Below are 14,737 nucleotides of genomic sequence, written 5' to 3'. Positions count from 1 at the left end.
TGCTCCTCACAGAGTGACTCAGGAATAATGTTCCTCAAAGAGTGACTCAGGAATAATGCTCCTCAAAGAGTGACTCAGGAATAATGTTCCTCAAAGAGTGTCTCAGGAATAATGCTCCTCACAGAGTGACTCAGGAATAATGCTCCTCACAGAGTGACTCAGGAATAATGCTCCTCACAGATTGACTCGGGAATAATGCTCCTCACAGAGTGACTCAGGAATAATGATCCTCAAAGAGTGACTCAGGAATAATGCTCCTCACAGAGTGACTCAGGAATAATGTTCCTCAAAGAGTGACTCAGGAATAATACTCCTCACAGAGTGACTTAGGAATAATGCTCCTCACAGAGTGACTCAGGAATAATGTTCCTCAAAGAGTGATTCAGGAATAATGCTCCTCACAGAGTGACTCAGGAATAATACTCCTCACAGAGTGACTCAGGAATAATACTCCTCACAGAGTGACTCAGGAATAATACTCCTCACAGAGTGACTCTGGAATAATGCTCCTCACAGAGTGACTCAGGAATAATACTCCTCACAGAGTGACTCAGGAATAATGCTCCTCACAGATTGACTCAGGAATAATGCTCCTCACAGAGTGACTCAGGAATAATGCTCCTCACAGAGTGACTCAGGAATAATGTTCCTCAAAGAGTGATTCAGGAATAATGTTCCTCACAGAGTGACTCAGGAATAATGCTCCTCAAAGATTGACTCAGGAATAATGTTCCTCAAAGAGTGATTCAGGAATAATGCTCCTCACAGAGTGACTCAGGAATAATGCTCCTCGCAGAGTGACTCCGGAATAATGCTCCTCAAAGATTGACTCAGGAATAATGCTCCTCACAGAGTGACTCAGGAATAATGCTCCTCAAAGATTGACTCAGGAATAATGCTCCTCAAAGATTGACTCAGGAATAATGCTCCTCACAGAGTGACTCAGGAATAATGCTCCTCAAAGATTGACTCAGGAATAATGCTCCTCAAAGATTGACTCGGGAATAATGCTCCTCACAGAGTGACTCAGGAATAATGCTCCTCAAAGATTGACTCAGGAATAATGCTCCTCACAGAGTGACTCAGGAATAATGCTCCTCACAGAGTGACTCAGGAATAATGCTCCTCACAGAGTGACTCAGGAATAATGCTCCTCACAGATTGACTCAGGAATAATGCTCCTCACAGAGTGACTCAGGAATAATGCTCCTCACAGAGTGACTCAGGAATAATGCTCCTCACAGAGTGACTCAGGAATAATGCTCCTCACAGAGTGACTCAGGAATAATGTTCCTCAAAGAGTGACTCAGGAATAATGCTCCTCACAGAGTGACTCAGGAATAATGCTCCTCACAGAGTGACTCAGGAATAATGCTCCTCACAGAGTGACTCAGGAATAATGCTCCTCACAGAGTGACTCAGGAATAATGCTCCTCACAGAGTGACTCAGGAATAATGCTCCTCAAAGAGTGACTCAGGAATAATGCTCCTCACAGAGTGACTCAGGAATAGTGCTCCTCAAAGAGTGACTCAGGAATAATGTTCCTCAAAGAGTGTCTCAGGAATAATGCTCCTCACAGAGTGACTCAGGAATAATGCTCCTCAAAGAGTGACTCAGGAATAATGTTCCTCAAAGAGTGTCTCAGGAATAATGCTCCTCAAAGATTGACTCAGGAATAATGCTCCTCACAGAGTGACTCAGGAATAATGTTCCTCACAGAGTGACTCAGGAATAATGCTCCTCAAAGAGTGACTCAGGAATAATGTTCCTCAAAGAGTGTCTCAGGAATAATGCTCCTCACAGAGTGACTCAGGAATAATGCTCCTCACAGAGTGACTCAGGAATAATGCTCCTCACAGATTGACTCAGGAATAATGCTCCTCACAGAGTGACTCAGGAATAATGCTCCTCACAGTGACTCAAGAATAATGCTCCTCACAGAGTGACTCAGGAATAATGCTCCTCACAGAGTGACTCAGGAATAATGTTCCTCAAAGAGTGATTCAGGAATAATGATCCTCAAAGAGTGACTCAGGAATAATGCTCCTCACAGAGTGACTCAGGAATAATGTTCCTCAAAGAGTGACTCAGGAATAATACTCCTCACAGAGTGACTTAGGAATAATGCTCCTCACAGAGTGACTCAGGAATAATGCTCCTCGCAGAGTGACTCCGGAATAATGCTCCTCAAAGATTGACTCAGGAATAATGCTCCTCACAGAGTGACTCAGGAATAATGCTCCTCAAAGATTGACTCAGGAATCATGCTCCTCAAAGATTGACTCAGGAATAATGTTCCTCACAGAGTGACTCAGGAATAATGCTCCTCAAAGATTGACTCAGGAATAATGTTCCTCAAAGAGTGATTCAGGAATAATGCTCCTCACAGAGTGACTCAGGAATAATGCTCCTCACAGAGTGACTCAGGAATAATGCTCCTCAAAGATTGACTCAGGAATAATGCTCCTCACAGAGTGACTCAGGAATAATGTTCCTCAAAGAGTGATTCAGGAATAATGCTCCTCACAGAGTGACTCAGGAATAATACTCCTCACAGAGTGACTCAGGAATAATGCTCCTCACAGAGTGACTCAGGAATAATACTCCTCACAGAGTGACTCAGGAATAATGCTCCTCACAGATTGACTCAGGAATAATGCTCCTCACAGAGTGACTCAGGAATAATGCTCCTCACAGAGTGACTCAGGAATAATGTTCCTCAAAGAGTGATTCAGGAATAATGTTCCTCACAGAGTGACTCAGGAATAATGCTCCTCAAAGATTGACTCAGGAATAATGTTCCTCAAAGAGTGATTCAGGAATAATGCTCCTCACAGAGTGACTCAGGAATAATGCTCCTCGCAGAGTGACTCCGGAATAATGCTCCTCAAAGATTGACTCAGGAATAATGCTCCTCAAAGATTGACTCAGGAATAATGCTCCTCACAGAGTGACTCAGGAATAATGCTCCTCAAAGATTGACTCAGGAATAATGCTCCTCAAAGATTGACTCGGGAATAATGCTCCTCACAGAGTGACTCAGGAATAATGCTCCTCAAAGATTGACTCAGGAATAATGCTCCTCACAGAGTGACTCAGGAATAATGCTCCTCACAGAGTGATTCCGTCCAAGACCTCCTGCCTGGCTCAAAGTGCAACTTGAACTTCTTAAAGAACTTGCCACACAAACATTTCAACACATGATTCTTTAGCCATAATTTAATTCGTCTATATCCTAAAATGCATAGAGATCGCTGACTGTTTGCGGCTTTTCATGTGCGCCCTCTGGTGCATTTGCATTCGTTTTATTTTCCAGTCTGAAAAAATGGAAAACACCGAAAACACGCTGCTGCTTTTTGTCTGTGTCCAGGGTTAGGAACAGCACATTATCTAAGAATCCAAAAATCCAAGAGCTGTCCTTTGCTTCAGATCAGTACTTCATTAGATCACACTCATACATTAAGCAGTGAATAATAATTCATGATAATCTTCCAGGGTTGAGAAGAAGAAATGGCTTTTTTTCAGTCCCACATGTTTTTTCTCTCAGAAAAGAAACTTCATATAAATGATCGTTTTCAATTTGCCCTTTAGGAAACAAAACAAGAAGCAAACCAGACAAACAGCATATATTGATTCAAGCTCCTCCGTCTCTTCCTCGCCGCAGAGTCAAAACTAAAGTACACGTGAGAGGGAAGTGTATGTTTTATGCATCTCCGAGAGAGGCGGCTGCAGGAAGACAGCCATTTCTAGTCTTTTGTCTCTCGCTGACGGGGAAATGAAGGAGTGAAGCAGATGCTCGTGCAACGTGAACAAATTCCTTAAATACAGAAGGATTTTCTTCTGCTTTGAGAAGGAAAAAAAGATAGTCAGACGGTGGATCCAGCCTCACCCTACTCCGTCTCATGAACCCATATTGTCAGTCCGATAACCGAAACCGAATCTTTTGTTTGAGGAAGACGAAAGGGAAAAATGGAAATATTCAGAAGCAGCATTAATGTGCGCATGACGATCGGCTGGGAAAGAGCCGGAGGCGACGTTCTGCTACGCAGCAGATCAGGTTGTGACATTTTGGCTAATGTGAAATGCTACTGTGGGACGGCGGGTGAGATGTTGTGACCTTTATCAGCGAGGCCCGAAGAATGAGCCGACGCTGGAGACGATGTAAAGATCTTTACAACATAATGCTGTCAAGAAATGACCTGGAAATCTGCTTCATACATCTGTGTGTGCTTTGTGTGTCCTTTTGACGGAGTCACCGTGGACGGCAGCATCACGATGCTATCTCAGTTGTTTACAAGTCAAACAGGTGACTTCGCTTCTGAAGGTTAAACAGGCGATGCAGCAAATTCTCTCAAGGGCTACGAAGAAGGTAGCCAGCCATATACCACAGCTTCGTCCACTCATAGGTGTGTGTGTGGTGTGTGTGTGTGTGTGTGTGAAGCATATTAGCGCTGCTGCAGGTTGTAACAGATGGTTGCTAATGGAAGTTCATATATCTGAGTGACGGGGGCGAAGAGATTGGGGAGGGGATTATGAGAGGCAATGTGTTATTTAGAGCGTGCACACACACACACACACACACACACAGAAACACTTGCATTAGCTTTGGCATTAACATTCAGAGAGTTAAGACACCCAAAAGTAGATTGACCTTGTACAGCTGACTTGAGTAATGAGAACAAAATGTTTTTTAATTATATTATCTTTCTTGAATTGCATTGACGGTCAACAAAAAATAAAAATAAATAACATTCCAACATTAATTCATTTTTTTAATATTTTCTTTAATTATCAGTTGTATTTTGACCAGAATAAAACTCAAAACTGGATGTAAAACTTCTCTTTTATGGAAATGTTTCAAGACTTCTGCTGACATCACTGACTTAGGCAACTCTAAAAAAAAAAGAAATGTTTTGACATTTTGCAATTGCTACAGAAAATTGTCAACAAATGGTCAATATTATTTCAAGTGACCGATCATGCAGACGGGATCCACAAAAAACATGACGTTACTCGATCGCTGGAAAGTTTTTCTTTGCTATTTCCGTCCAAGTGGAGCTCGGCCTACTTCCACTCTCCCCCCGGTGGGAGTGAGAGTTAGAACCGTCTCTCCAAAGACCAGCAGAAAATGGAAAAAAACCAAATCACTCTGTTGGAGCCTCTTTTTAATTGACTTTTCCTCTCCAACTGTGGTCGTGAGTCGCAGTCCAATGTTTGGCTGCTCGTTTACCATGTTCTCTGGACGGCATGCGTGTTGGAGTTCCTTTCTGGTGATTGTGTTCATTAGTTTATTCAAACCATCTGACCTCCTGACAGCACGCCGCTCACGCTCTCATTATAGAAGCCTTGTAGTTCATTACGCTTCCACTAATGAACACTGGCCAAACTGGGGCATTAGATATTTATGAGTGGCAAGTGGAGCCCTGAGGAGCTTGAAGAGGAAGTGGATCATGTTGGGCCAGATTTTTTGGAAGAGAGTTTTATGAAGAGTTGCTGCAATGCTTTGTTTTTAAGGTGCAAAATGGAAAGTCGAGGATAAAAAATTTAAGATGCTAGCAATTTAGCTCGCACTCTATAGTGACTCCTCAACCTTAACATTATTGGAAGAAATTGCGTCTTCATTTTAGCACGTCTCAGTGTGTATGCATAATTTTTGCACACTTGGCTGTCTGTAGAGCGAAAATATCATTCCCTTGAACCTAATCTAAATTTATGAAAACATATGTAACAATATCAAAGGTATGATCAATTTAATCAGTTTAATTGTGTTTTTCCATGTCTCAGGTGCATCCATGTGTGAGACTGTTTTTTCTGTACATATATGTTTAGAGCTGGACGGGATGTGTCCCAAATCGTGCACCTCTGCACAAACTTCATATGCATCCAGATCAGCAGGGTGCAAAAATGTAGAGCGCAATGAAATGGCCAAAAAAATTGTGACAGTTCAACCCAGTCGAAATATGAGCACTGCGCAATAAAGTGCACTTTCTTAAAAGTGCACTGTAAAGCAGTGCACTTACAGAAGTGTTCGATTTAAGACAGCACAGGTAGAGGAGCAGGAAAAGATTGGCTTATGTATGTAGTAAGTAAGTAAGTAAGTAATATTTATTTATATAGCGCTTTTCGAGACCAGGGTCACAAAGCGCTTAAACAATCAAAACAATACTCAAAAAAGTACATACTTTAAAGATCAAGATAATACTGAGAACAACACAGGAGTTCGAGAAATTCAAGGAAAAGCCTGAACAAATAGAAACGTCTTAAGATGTTTCTTGAAGGAGTCAGTAGATCATCAAACACAGAGAGAGAGGAAGATCGTTCCAAAGCTTAGGAGCAACAGCCAGATTTCTCTCCTCTGGTCCTGAAACGTGTGCGAGGAACCATCAGTAGATTCTGATCCACAGACCTCAGAGCCCGAGCTGGGGTGTAAGGCTGGATCAGATCAGTGATAGATCTGAAAGTAAGAACCAGAATTTTAAAGTTGATCCTGAAAGAAACTGGAAGCCAGTGAAGAGTTTTAAGGATTGGAGAAATGTGAGTTCTTCTACTTCTCGCTGCAGAGTTCTGAATCAACTGCAGACGAGACAGCTCCTTCTTGTTAAGACATGAAAACAAACTGTTACAATAGTCCAGACGAGAAGAAACAAACGCATGGATTACAAGCTCCAGATCATGTTCCGACAACATTTTCCTAAGTTTAGAGATTTTTCTCAGTTGAAGGAAACAGTTTCTGGTCAGTTTTCTGCAGTGTCGAACAAGAGACATGTCTTTATCAAATACAACACCCAGGTTTCTCAGGCTCAGTTTGACAGACTGACCTAAGTCACCCAAGTACTGACTCAACCCTGGAATCTTATCATCAGGAGCAATCACCAGTGTTTCAGTTTTGTCCACATTTAGCTGTAGAGTGTTTTCACTCATTGTTTGATCTCTAACAAACAATTGACTAAGCTGTTCAGCCTCTGGGCATAACTGTGTCAATGTCAAGGTTTGTGCTAGTGATAGTGACATTTTTCCACAGTCTTAAATCTAATCTACCACTAATCCAAATAAAATGTGTTTTTACGTGGACCTAAAACTTTGTTTGGCACAATTTTCTAGCAACTATTATCTTAAAAATCGAATGAAGATCCAACTACAAAGATACTTGCTTCTTAAGGTAGTGACTTTGTCCTCAATCACTTCCCATCATCGGACTAATATTCTGCAGCTGTTGCACTGAGACGTGACAGAAACCATAGTGTTTTATTAGTCGTGGAAAAACCCACAGATGTCCTCAATGAATGATCCAACCAGATTCAGATGTTTCATCTATCGCGTGTCACATGACCTACGAGTATATCAAGGAGCATTTCATCCCGGAAATGTTACATCTTTAAGGGACAAATCTGAACTCACAGCAGCATCCTGGAAGTGCCGCCGCCGCAGCAGACTGTGGGTGGTTGGCTCTTTAAAAGTGAGCTAAATTTAGCCATTTTAAATTAGTTATTTGTGCCGGATGCCTGTTCAATTAAAGCCAGGCACTGAGGTGTCTGAAATCTCACAGGAGAGATGACTCGAGTCTCACTCCCAGGATGTGCTTAGATTTCCCAAGTCATCATGGAAACAAAAAAGGGACAGCCACCAGCAAAATGATGAAATGATGTCAAGACATGAATATAGATGCTGCGCTGGTGAAGAAATGATGAAAATGATTATTGAACATTTCCGCCGCTTCCTCTTTCAGAGGAAATGGTCCAGCAAAGCCAAACTCCGTTCAGTTCACTCAACATAAGTAGCTTTTTTTTTTCTTTTTAGAACAGAAGGTAAGAATAAAAAGATAGTTGCACATCTTTCCTGAGAAAAATAAATCATTGAAAACAGTCGTTACATCTGGGTAAATAAAGACACTGATCGTTTGTACCCAGCACGAAGCTGGTTTATCAACAAATAGAACATTCTGTTTGTACACGAGCAACACAAGCAAACATCACAAATCAGAAACAATTATGTCCAAAGGGTCAGCGGTGTCAGCCCAAATGTAACTGAACTCAACAGATCTTCACAGCTTCAGTCGTGACGAGAGATGACATTGTTGAAACGCTCTCACCTGCTCAAACAACCACCACCACCACCACCACCCCCCGCCGCCCCCTTCTGCGTGCCACGCTCCCGCCTTTGTGTCTCGGTGAATTATTAATGGCTGTAACGTGATAAGGGATGACTCGGATCGGCAGGTCTGACCCAGCCACGTCATCTTGGTTACCATGGTCAGAAGAGGAAGGAGGCCCCGTGCAGTCTGATGGATTAGAACTGTCAAGTAGACTTTTGCTGTCACTGCACGGCGAGCGGTCTGAGGGACCTGGAAATCCGTGACTGTCCTCATCAACACTCGGTCACAGCTTCAGCCCCAACATGGATGTTGGTGAGGCCCACATGTATGGCCCTTAGAATGTATGGCCCTTAGATTTCTTATTTCTGAATATTGAATATATATTAAATATAATATATTGAATATTGAATATAGACTCAAACAAACAAAAACAAACAAATAGACCCAGGTGCAAAACAAATAGACTCAAGGACTGATTCATTCCTCGGGCTATTAAATTGTACAATTCTTAGCTGAGTTTGGTGGCAGGAGTGGAGTGAAAGTATCTTAATGTTCTGTTCTATGTTAATCTTTGTATCCTTTGTCTTTTTTATTTTTCTTTGATCTATGTTCTTTATCTTTATCTTTAGACTTAGATTGTATTATCTTCTTCTTTCTCTTTATTTCTCTTTGTTCTTTTTCTTATTTTATTTTGATTTATTTTTTATGAAAAATTGTTGTATTTGCTGTGGCTATTGGAAAAAAAACAATTTTGAAAGTTCAACCTTACCTTATTGTTTTTATGGGTTAGTGTTGGTTATTTTTATTGGCTTAATTTTTGTTCATTTGATTTATTTCTGTTTTATTTGTTGTATCTTTAATGTTTTTGCTCACAACTGCTTTAGATGTTAAGATCAGTTTCAAGATTCTGATAAAGAAAGGAAGTTTCATTAATACAAATATCAAAACATCAAATCAGCGCTTTTCCAGACAAGGGTCACGAAGCGCTTAAAACAATCAAAACAATACTCAATAAAGTATATACTTTAAAAGTCAAGATAAAACTGATAACACAACAGGAGTTCCAGAAAATCAAGGAAAAGCCTGAACAAATAAAAACGTCTTAAGATGTTTCTTGAAGGAGTCAGTAGATCATCAAACACAGAGAGAGAGGAAGATCGTTCCAAAGCTTAGGAGCAACAGTCTGGAAGGATTTATCTCCTCTGGTCCTGAACCGTGTTCAGGAACCATCAGTAGATTCTGATCCACAGACCTCAGAGCCCGAGCTGGGGTGTAAGTCTGGATCAGATCACTGATGTAAGGAGGAGTCTGACCATGAATAGATCTGAAAGTAAGAGCCAGAATTTTAAAATTGATCATGAAAGAAACTGGAAGCCAGTGAAGATGTGTGTTTACATCCCAGGAAACTGTTGGTGTGTGTTAGTCTTAAGGTGAGACACCTGGTCGTTGATGAACGTGAGCTTCTGGACGTCACATAAGTGTTTCAATTCTAAGAAACACGTTTTCGTCCGAGTGAGCATGTGAATACATGTGTATAAATAGTTTCTTTGCCTGCAAAACTGAGATCTCTGAGTGAATCATACATTTTTATGTAGGTCAGGAATTATCTTTCCAGAATGATTAAGCGGGCCGTTAGATCTCAGTTTAATTTAAGACCATAGCGCTGGCACCAATTTACTATTGCGCCAAATTCCATTAACTTCTGCTTCGTGTGTAAGTTAAAGCGAATACGACCTCGCTTGTCTGTACGGTGCCCAGTTGAAACATGTCAAGGGAAAGGCGTTTCTTCTGCTCCTCCGAGGTGTTGGAATAGTTTGGGGATCTCTGTAATTGGATTAGACAAACCTTAGTTCTCCCAAGTCCCCTCTCTGTGAGATCATAACTTAAGAGCTCCGACAATGACAGTTTGTGCTGTTCAGCGGCTGATGAGAATGTAACACGATCACCGCCTGTTGCTCGCGGGCACAACTTTTCTCCCCGAAGGCTTGAGAATCTCAGCGGAAGTCTTACTGACATCTCCACCTCGTCTGCGTTTGACTGACACCGAGGAGGGTGTCTCAGGGGGTTCTGAAGGACCCGAACTGATACGCGGCTTCTGCGAGCGACACGCAGGGTCGGGCGGCTCTGATCACTCTGGCAGGTCGTGCAGACTTCTGTGACTATAGAGCCGCTGAACCGACGTCAGATAAAGACTCGCTGTTTATATGAGAGCAGAATATGTTATGGCACACTTGATGACAGACAGATTTCAGTGAAGCCAGCAGTTCAGTAGTGAGCTGGTCCAGTTTTCTACACCATCTAGAGATTTTAAGACCTCGCTGGTCACAGATAAACGTGGCTCTGCACTCTTGAACACCTAAACACAGAGTAGATTCACCTGCACCTCCACAGCTTCACATACTTCAGATCAAAAACTTCAGAATGATCAACATGTTAAAAAAAAAGCAGAAAACAAGTCAACAAACAAACAAGAAGAAGCTGTCTCACCTCTAGTTAATACAAAACTCTGCAGCGAGAATTCTGACCTGCTCTAGTAGAAGAACTCACATTTCCCTGATCCTTTAAACTCTTCACTGGCTGCCAGTTTCTTTCAGGATCCATTTTAAAATTCTGGTTCTTACTTTCAGAACTATTCAGACTCCTACTTAAAGTATATATTTTAACTGTGTATTGTTTTTGATTGTTCAAGAGCTTTGTGACCCTGGTCTAGAAAAACACTTTACAAATAACTATTACTTACTTACTTATTTAGATTCAATGATGCATGGAATGATGGCGGTAAAACCTGCATGCATATATTTGAACGTAAATTAAATTGGTTTTGTGTTAAATCTCTGAATCTCACAAGAGATCTGATTTTTTTCTTTTTTAGGATTTTACATGTTTTTCTCCCACTAAGCGAGAATAAACCTGAAGAAGACGCCTGGAGGAAGCCGACGACTCGGCCAACCTGCTGAAGTTTTATGTTTTATTTTTCATTATTATTTCAGCAGCAACTGTAAAACAGGATCATTGTTTGAGATGACGACTTGGGCCTGAGGCAAGAACGGTGAGGTGAACATACAAGGACATTAGAGGGCTGGAATAAACATTATCTGCTAACAGAGTTTACAACTTTAACTCCATTCTTAAATATGTTTTCACAACTTTTCATCCGCTGTAGAAAACTGGCTTTTTAAAAAGCCATGGTCTAATAGGTTATAATGGTTGTCGTCCGTAAAATCCATCAATTTCCCTTCAGAAAAGTAAGGTAAGGTAAAACTTTATTGAAATTGTTTTTTCCAACAGCCAGCAATTTTCCATAAACAATACAAAATAGTAAATAAAAATAAAATAAGAAGAAGAACATAAAGAGAAAAAGAACAAGATGACACAATCTAAGTCTAAAGATAAAGACAAAGAACATAGGTCAAAGAAAAACAACAAAGACAAAGGATACAAAGACTAACATAGAACAGAACATCCAGATACCCTCACTCCACTCCTGCCCCCGAACTCAGAATTGTACAATTTAATAGCCCGAGGAATGAATGAGTCCCTGAGTCTATTAGTCTTGCACCTGGGTAGGAGCATTTGTGCACTCATTCTGCTTCTCTGCTCACTGATGACAGTGCAAAGAGGATGACTGTCATCATCGATGATGGACAGTAGTTTGTTCAATGATGATGATATCAAGACAACATTAGAAATCTTTCATTTAGAATTTTAGCTAAATAAGATAGAATTTCTCCACAGAGATAAATAAAAGTATCTATCTATCGAATTTTAGTTCTCTTCTAATATCTCTAAATAAATCAACCTTTTTTTTTATTCCACAAACACACACATAAGTGTTCCATACCTCTTGTTATGATGTGCTTTCCATTCAAATATCGACCATCATAAAACTAGAAACTCAGGTTCAATCTTGGGCTCTCTATTCTGTCTATACTGATACGGGGAGGTTGTAGATTAGACACAGTGATGGGATACAGATTGTTTGCCCCGGTTAAAGGTGTGCTATGATTTCTTCACTAAACTGCAGAAATCCCGAGACAACCTGCTCATAATTTTGAATTCAAATATGTCAGTCAACGCTTTCCTCGTGAGAGAGCCACTTGAAGAAGCTGTGGAGGGGAAACTTTAATTAATAATGCAGCTTGCTCACACCGTTTTGAAGAATATCAACCCCGGTGTTATCATTGCAGTCGTTTTCATGAATCTATTCACATTAGCTTTGACCTCATTTTGTATGTTAGGGTCTTTGACGTATGGTCGCTGAGGCCCCGCAGAGATCGGTCAAGTTATTTGTCAAGGAGAGAGGAAAATGTGTTTGCTCGCCTCCAGTAAAATCTTTCCATTGAATCGATCACGTTTTAAAAACTAAAATTTAACTGGCCTTTCAAAACAACGTTTTTCTTCAAAGCAAATAATTAGAGTAAATGTGTCTTTCATCATTAGTAATACAAATAAGAATTACACAAAAAGACCTGCAGCCCTATTTTTAATGGATTGCAAGAGAATAAATTCATCCTACAAAGACATGCACATGTCTTTTTAAGTTTGAGGCAGAGTATATTTGGGACTAAATAACCATCACAGGGGGTAGAAACAGCCTGGAAACTCAAATGTTCTGAGCCGCGTCTGGCTCTTCTTATCGTCAGAGAGCATTAAGAAATGGATTTTTTTCTCTCCCTTGAATGAATAATAAGTCCACATTCTCTGCACCTACGTTCAAAATCATAAACAATAATGAGACACCTAATAGACACAACTTCTCTCCCAGTATTTGAGTCTTAAGACAATAACGACTGCATCTCGGTTTGTTTGTTTCCTCCAATGTAGCCGAGGCCGACACGCACGCACAACAACACACACACACACCTACACACACGCACACTTCTTTCTTCTCTCCCGCCTGCTGCTCATTTTTAAATCTATGAATTTCTGAACATCATTTTCTTGATTTTTCCACGCCCCAGGGAGACATTCTCATTCCAGCCCTACGCTTTTTTTTCACCTCATTTCCTCCCTTCTGAGTGAATCTCGCAGACAGGATGTGAGGTGACAGTGTGGCCCGTGGAGGTTAGACTGGAAGAACTTTTTTTTTCTCTCGACTCCCGCAAACACTGGACTGGAGAGTCAATGCCACTTGAAATACAATCCTGTACCAGGGATGTAGTGTGGCGTCTTGGGGATCTCACCGGGAGAATTTCCCTTTGCAAGGAGCAGGAACGTTACATTGTGAAATAATGCAAAATATTTGTGGTTTATAATGACTTTAACAGATTGTGGAACCGAGCTAGCCTGTCACACACAATATTGTACCCCAAATAATTCTGAAAGCGCAACAGTACGTTGTTTTTTTCAACAAAACCCCACAAACAATCCTATGAAAGTGCTAAAGTTAACTAGATTTTCTTTAAGCCTTGTAAGTGTACACACGATAAATTGTGTTACACTTCAACGAAGAGTTTATTAAAGATCTCTTGACATTCAAAGGTGTCGCATAATGATATGTATTAATCCTTTTTTTTCTTGATTAGGTGTCAGCATCAGTTCAGGGGCCTGATGTGTGAACACGGAATGTTGATCATATCCTAAGAACATGTGGTCACCAATTACTTTTAACAAGCTCTTATAAGTTTCAAGCTGCTTCATTTTGTTTCTCTTTTTTGCTTTTTATTAACTAAAAAAAGAAAAGACGTGAGCATCCATTTCACACTTGCTTTTCTTCTCAACACTCTGTGGAGCAGAGGTGAGAGTCCCCCTCTCTGAGCCAGAAACACATATTTGCTATCATTTTATATTTTAATAAATACACCCAAATTTTTTTCCTCTTACCTCCAAGGATTTTCTCTTGCTGTTGAGCAGTTTTGAGATGTCGCGGGCGACTCTCTCCACCAGGTCCCTCGGGTTGTTCCTCTTGATTTCAAACTGGCTCTTTTTCTCATTGTAGATCTGCAAAATGGACGACACAGAGTGGAAATGTCAACGGTTATCCATGTAGCTCGATAAACTCTAATTGTTTACATGTTACTCAAAGCAACAAAACATTTTTTTTTTTCATCGTCCCCTTTTCTCTTCCAGCTTATTTATAAAAGGTTTTTGTTGTCAGCCATCCACTTAACATTAGTGGTCGCACTTAAAATCACACTTTTAATTACACAATTACTTCAATGATTGGAAAGGAGAGACTTGAGTTCACAATCTTCTGAAGTCAAACAAGAGGTGAGCGAGAAAGAAATCCATTAAGTCAAGTATTCCGTTTCATGTCTTGTGGCGACACTCCTGCTTAATCCTTGCTCCCCTGATTGCAAAAAGTACGGATCGTTTACTCCTTTATGAAATATCATATCTGTCAGGTCGATTCGCTGATGCGCGGCAATTAGGGAAAGCAAAACACGAGCGTCCATTTGATCCATCTATGTCACGCTGAAAGCCGGGCCGACGGCCAAAGGCACTTTCCTTCCAGAGGCTCGGCAGAGAAGGCAGAAGTTGCGGCTCTGCCAGGCAGCCACTCTGACAAGATTGTCTTATTTCGGCTGCCAGCTGCGAGCTTTAAGTTCCTGCTCACTTTCAAAACACGTACAAACACTTGAGCCAAATGTTTGATAAGAAATCGGTGTCAGAATCACACACACACACTCTTTATACCTGCGTCA

The 14,737-nt window shown here is 40.8% G+C and overlaps 1 protein-coding gene across 5 annotated transcripts in view; it reads right to left on the bottom strand.

The window, feature by feature from the left end:
- cacna2d2a (calcium channel, voltage-dependent, alpha 2/delta subunit 2a) overlaps positions 1-14,737 on the bottom strand; it is a 165,306-nt gene that overhangs the window by 108,965 nt on the left and 41,604 nt on the right. For all 5 annotated transcript variants that reach the window (XM_087800199.1, XM_087800200.1, XM_087800203.1 and 2 more), the window contains exon 3: positions 13,917-14,033. In XM_087800199.1, the coding sequence (XP_087656325.1) occupies positions 13,917-14,033 (117 nt within the window). The remainder of the gene's footprint in view (positions 1-13,916; positions 14,034-14,737) is intronic.

The sequence above is a fragment of the Callionymus lyra genome, chromosome 10 (assembly GCF_982586985.1).
Source record: "Callionymus lyra chromosome 10, fCalLyr1.hap1.1, whole genome shotgun sequence".
NCBI lineage: Eukaryota > Metazoa > Chordata > Actinopteri > Syngnathiformes > Callionymidae > Callionymus > Callionymus lyra.
Note: the sequence above shows the minus strand (reverse complement) of the source record. Positions and strands in the feature narration are given on the sequence as shown.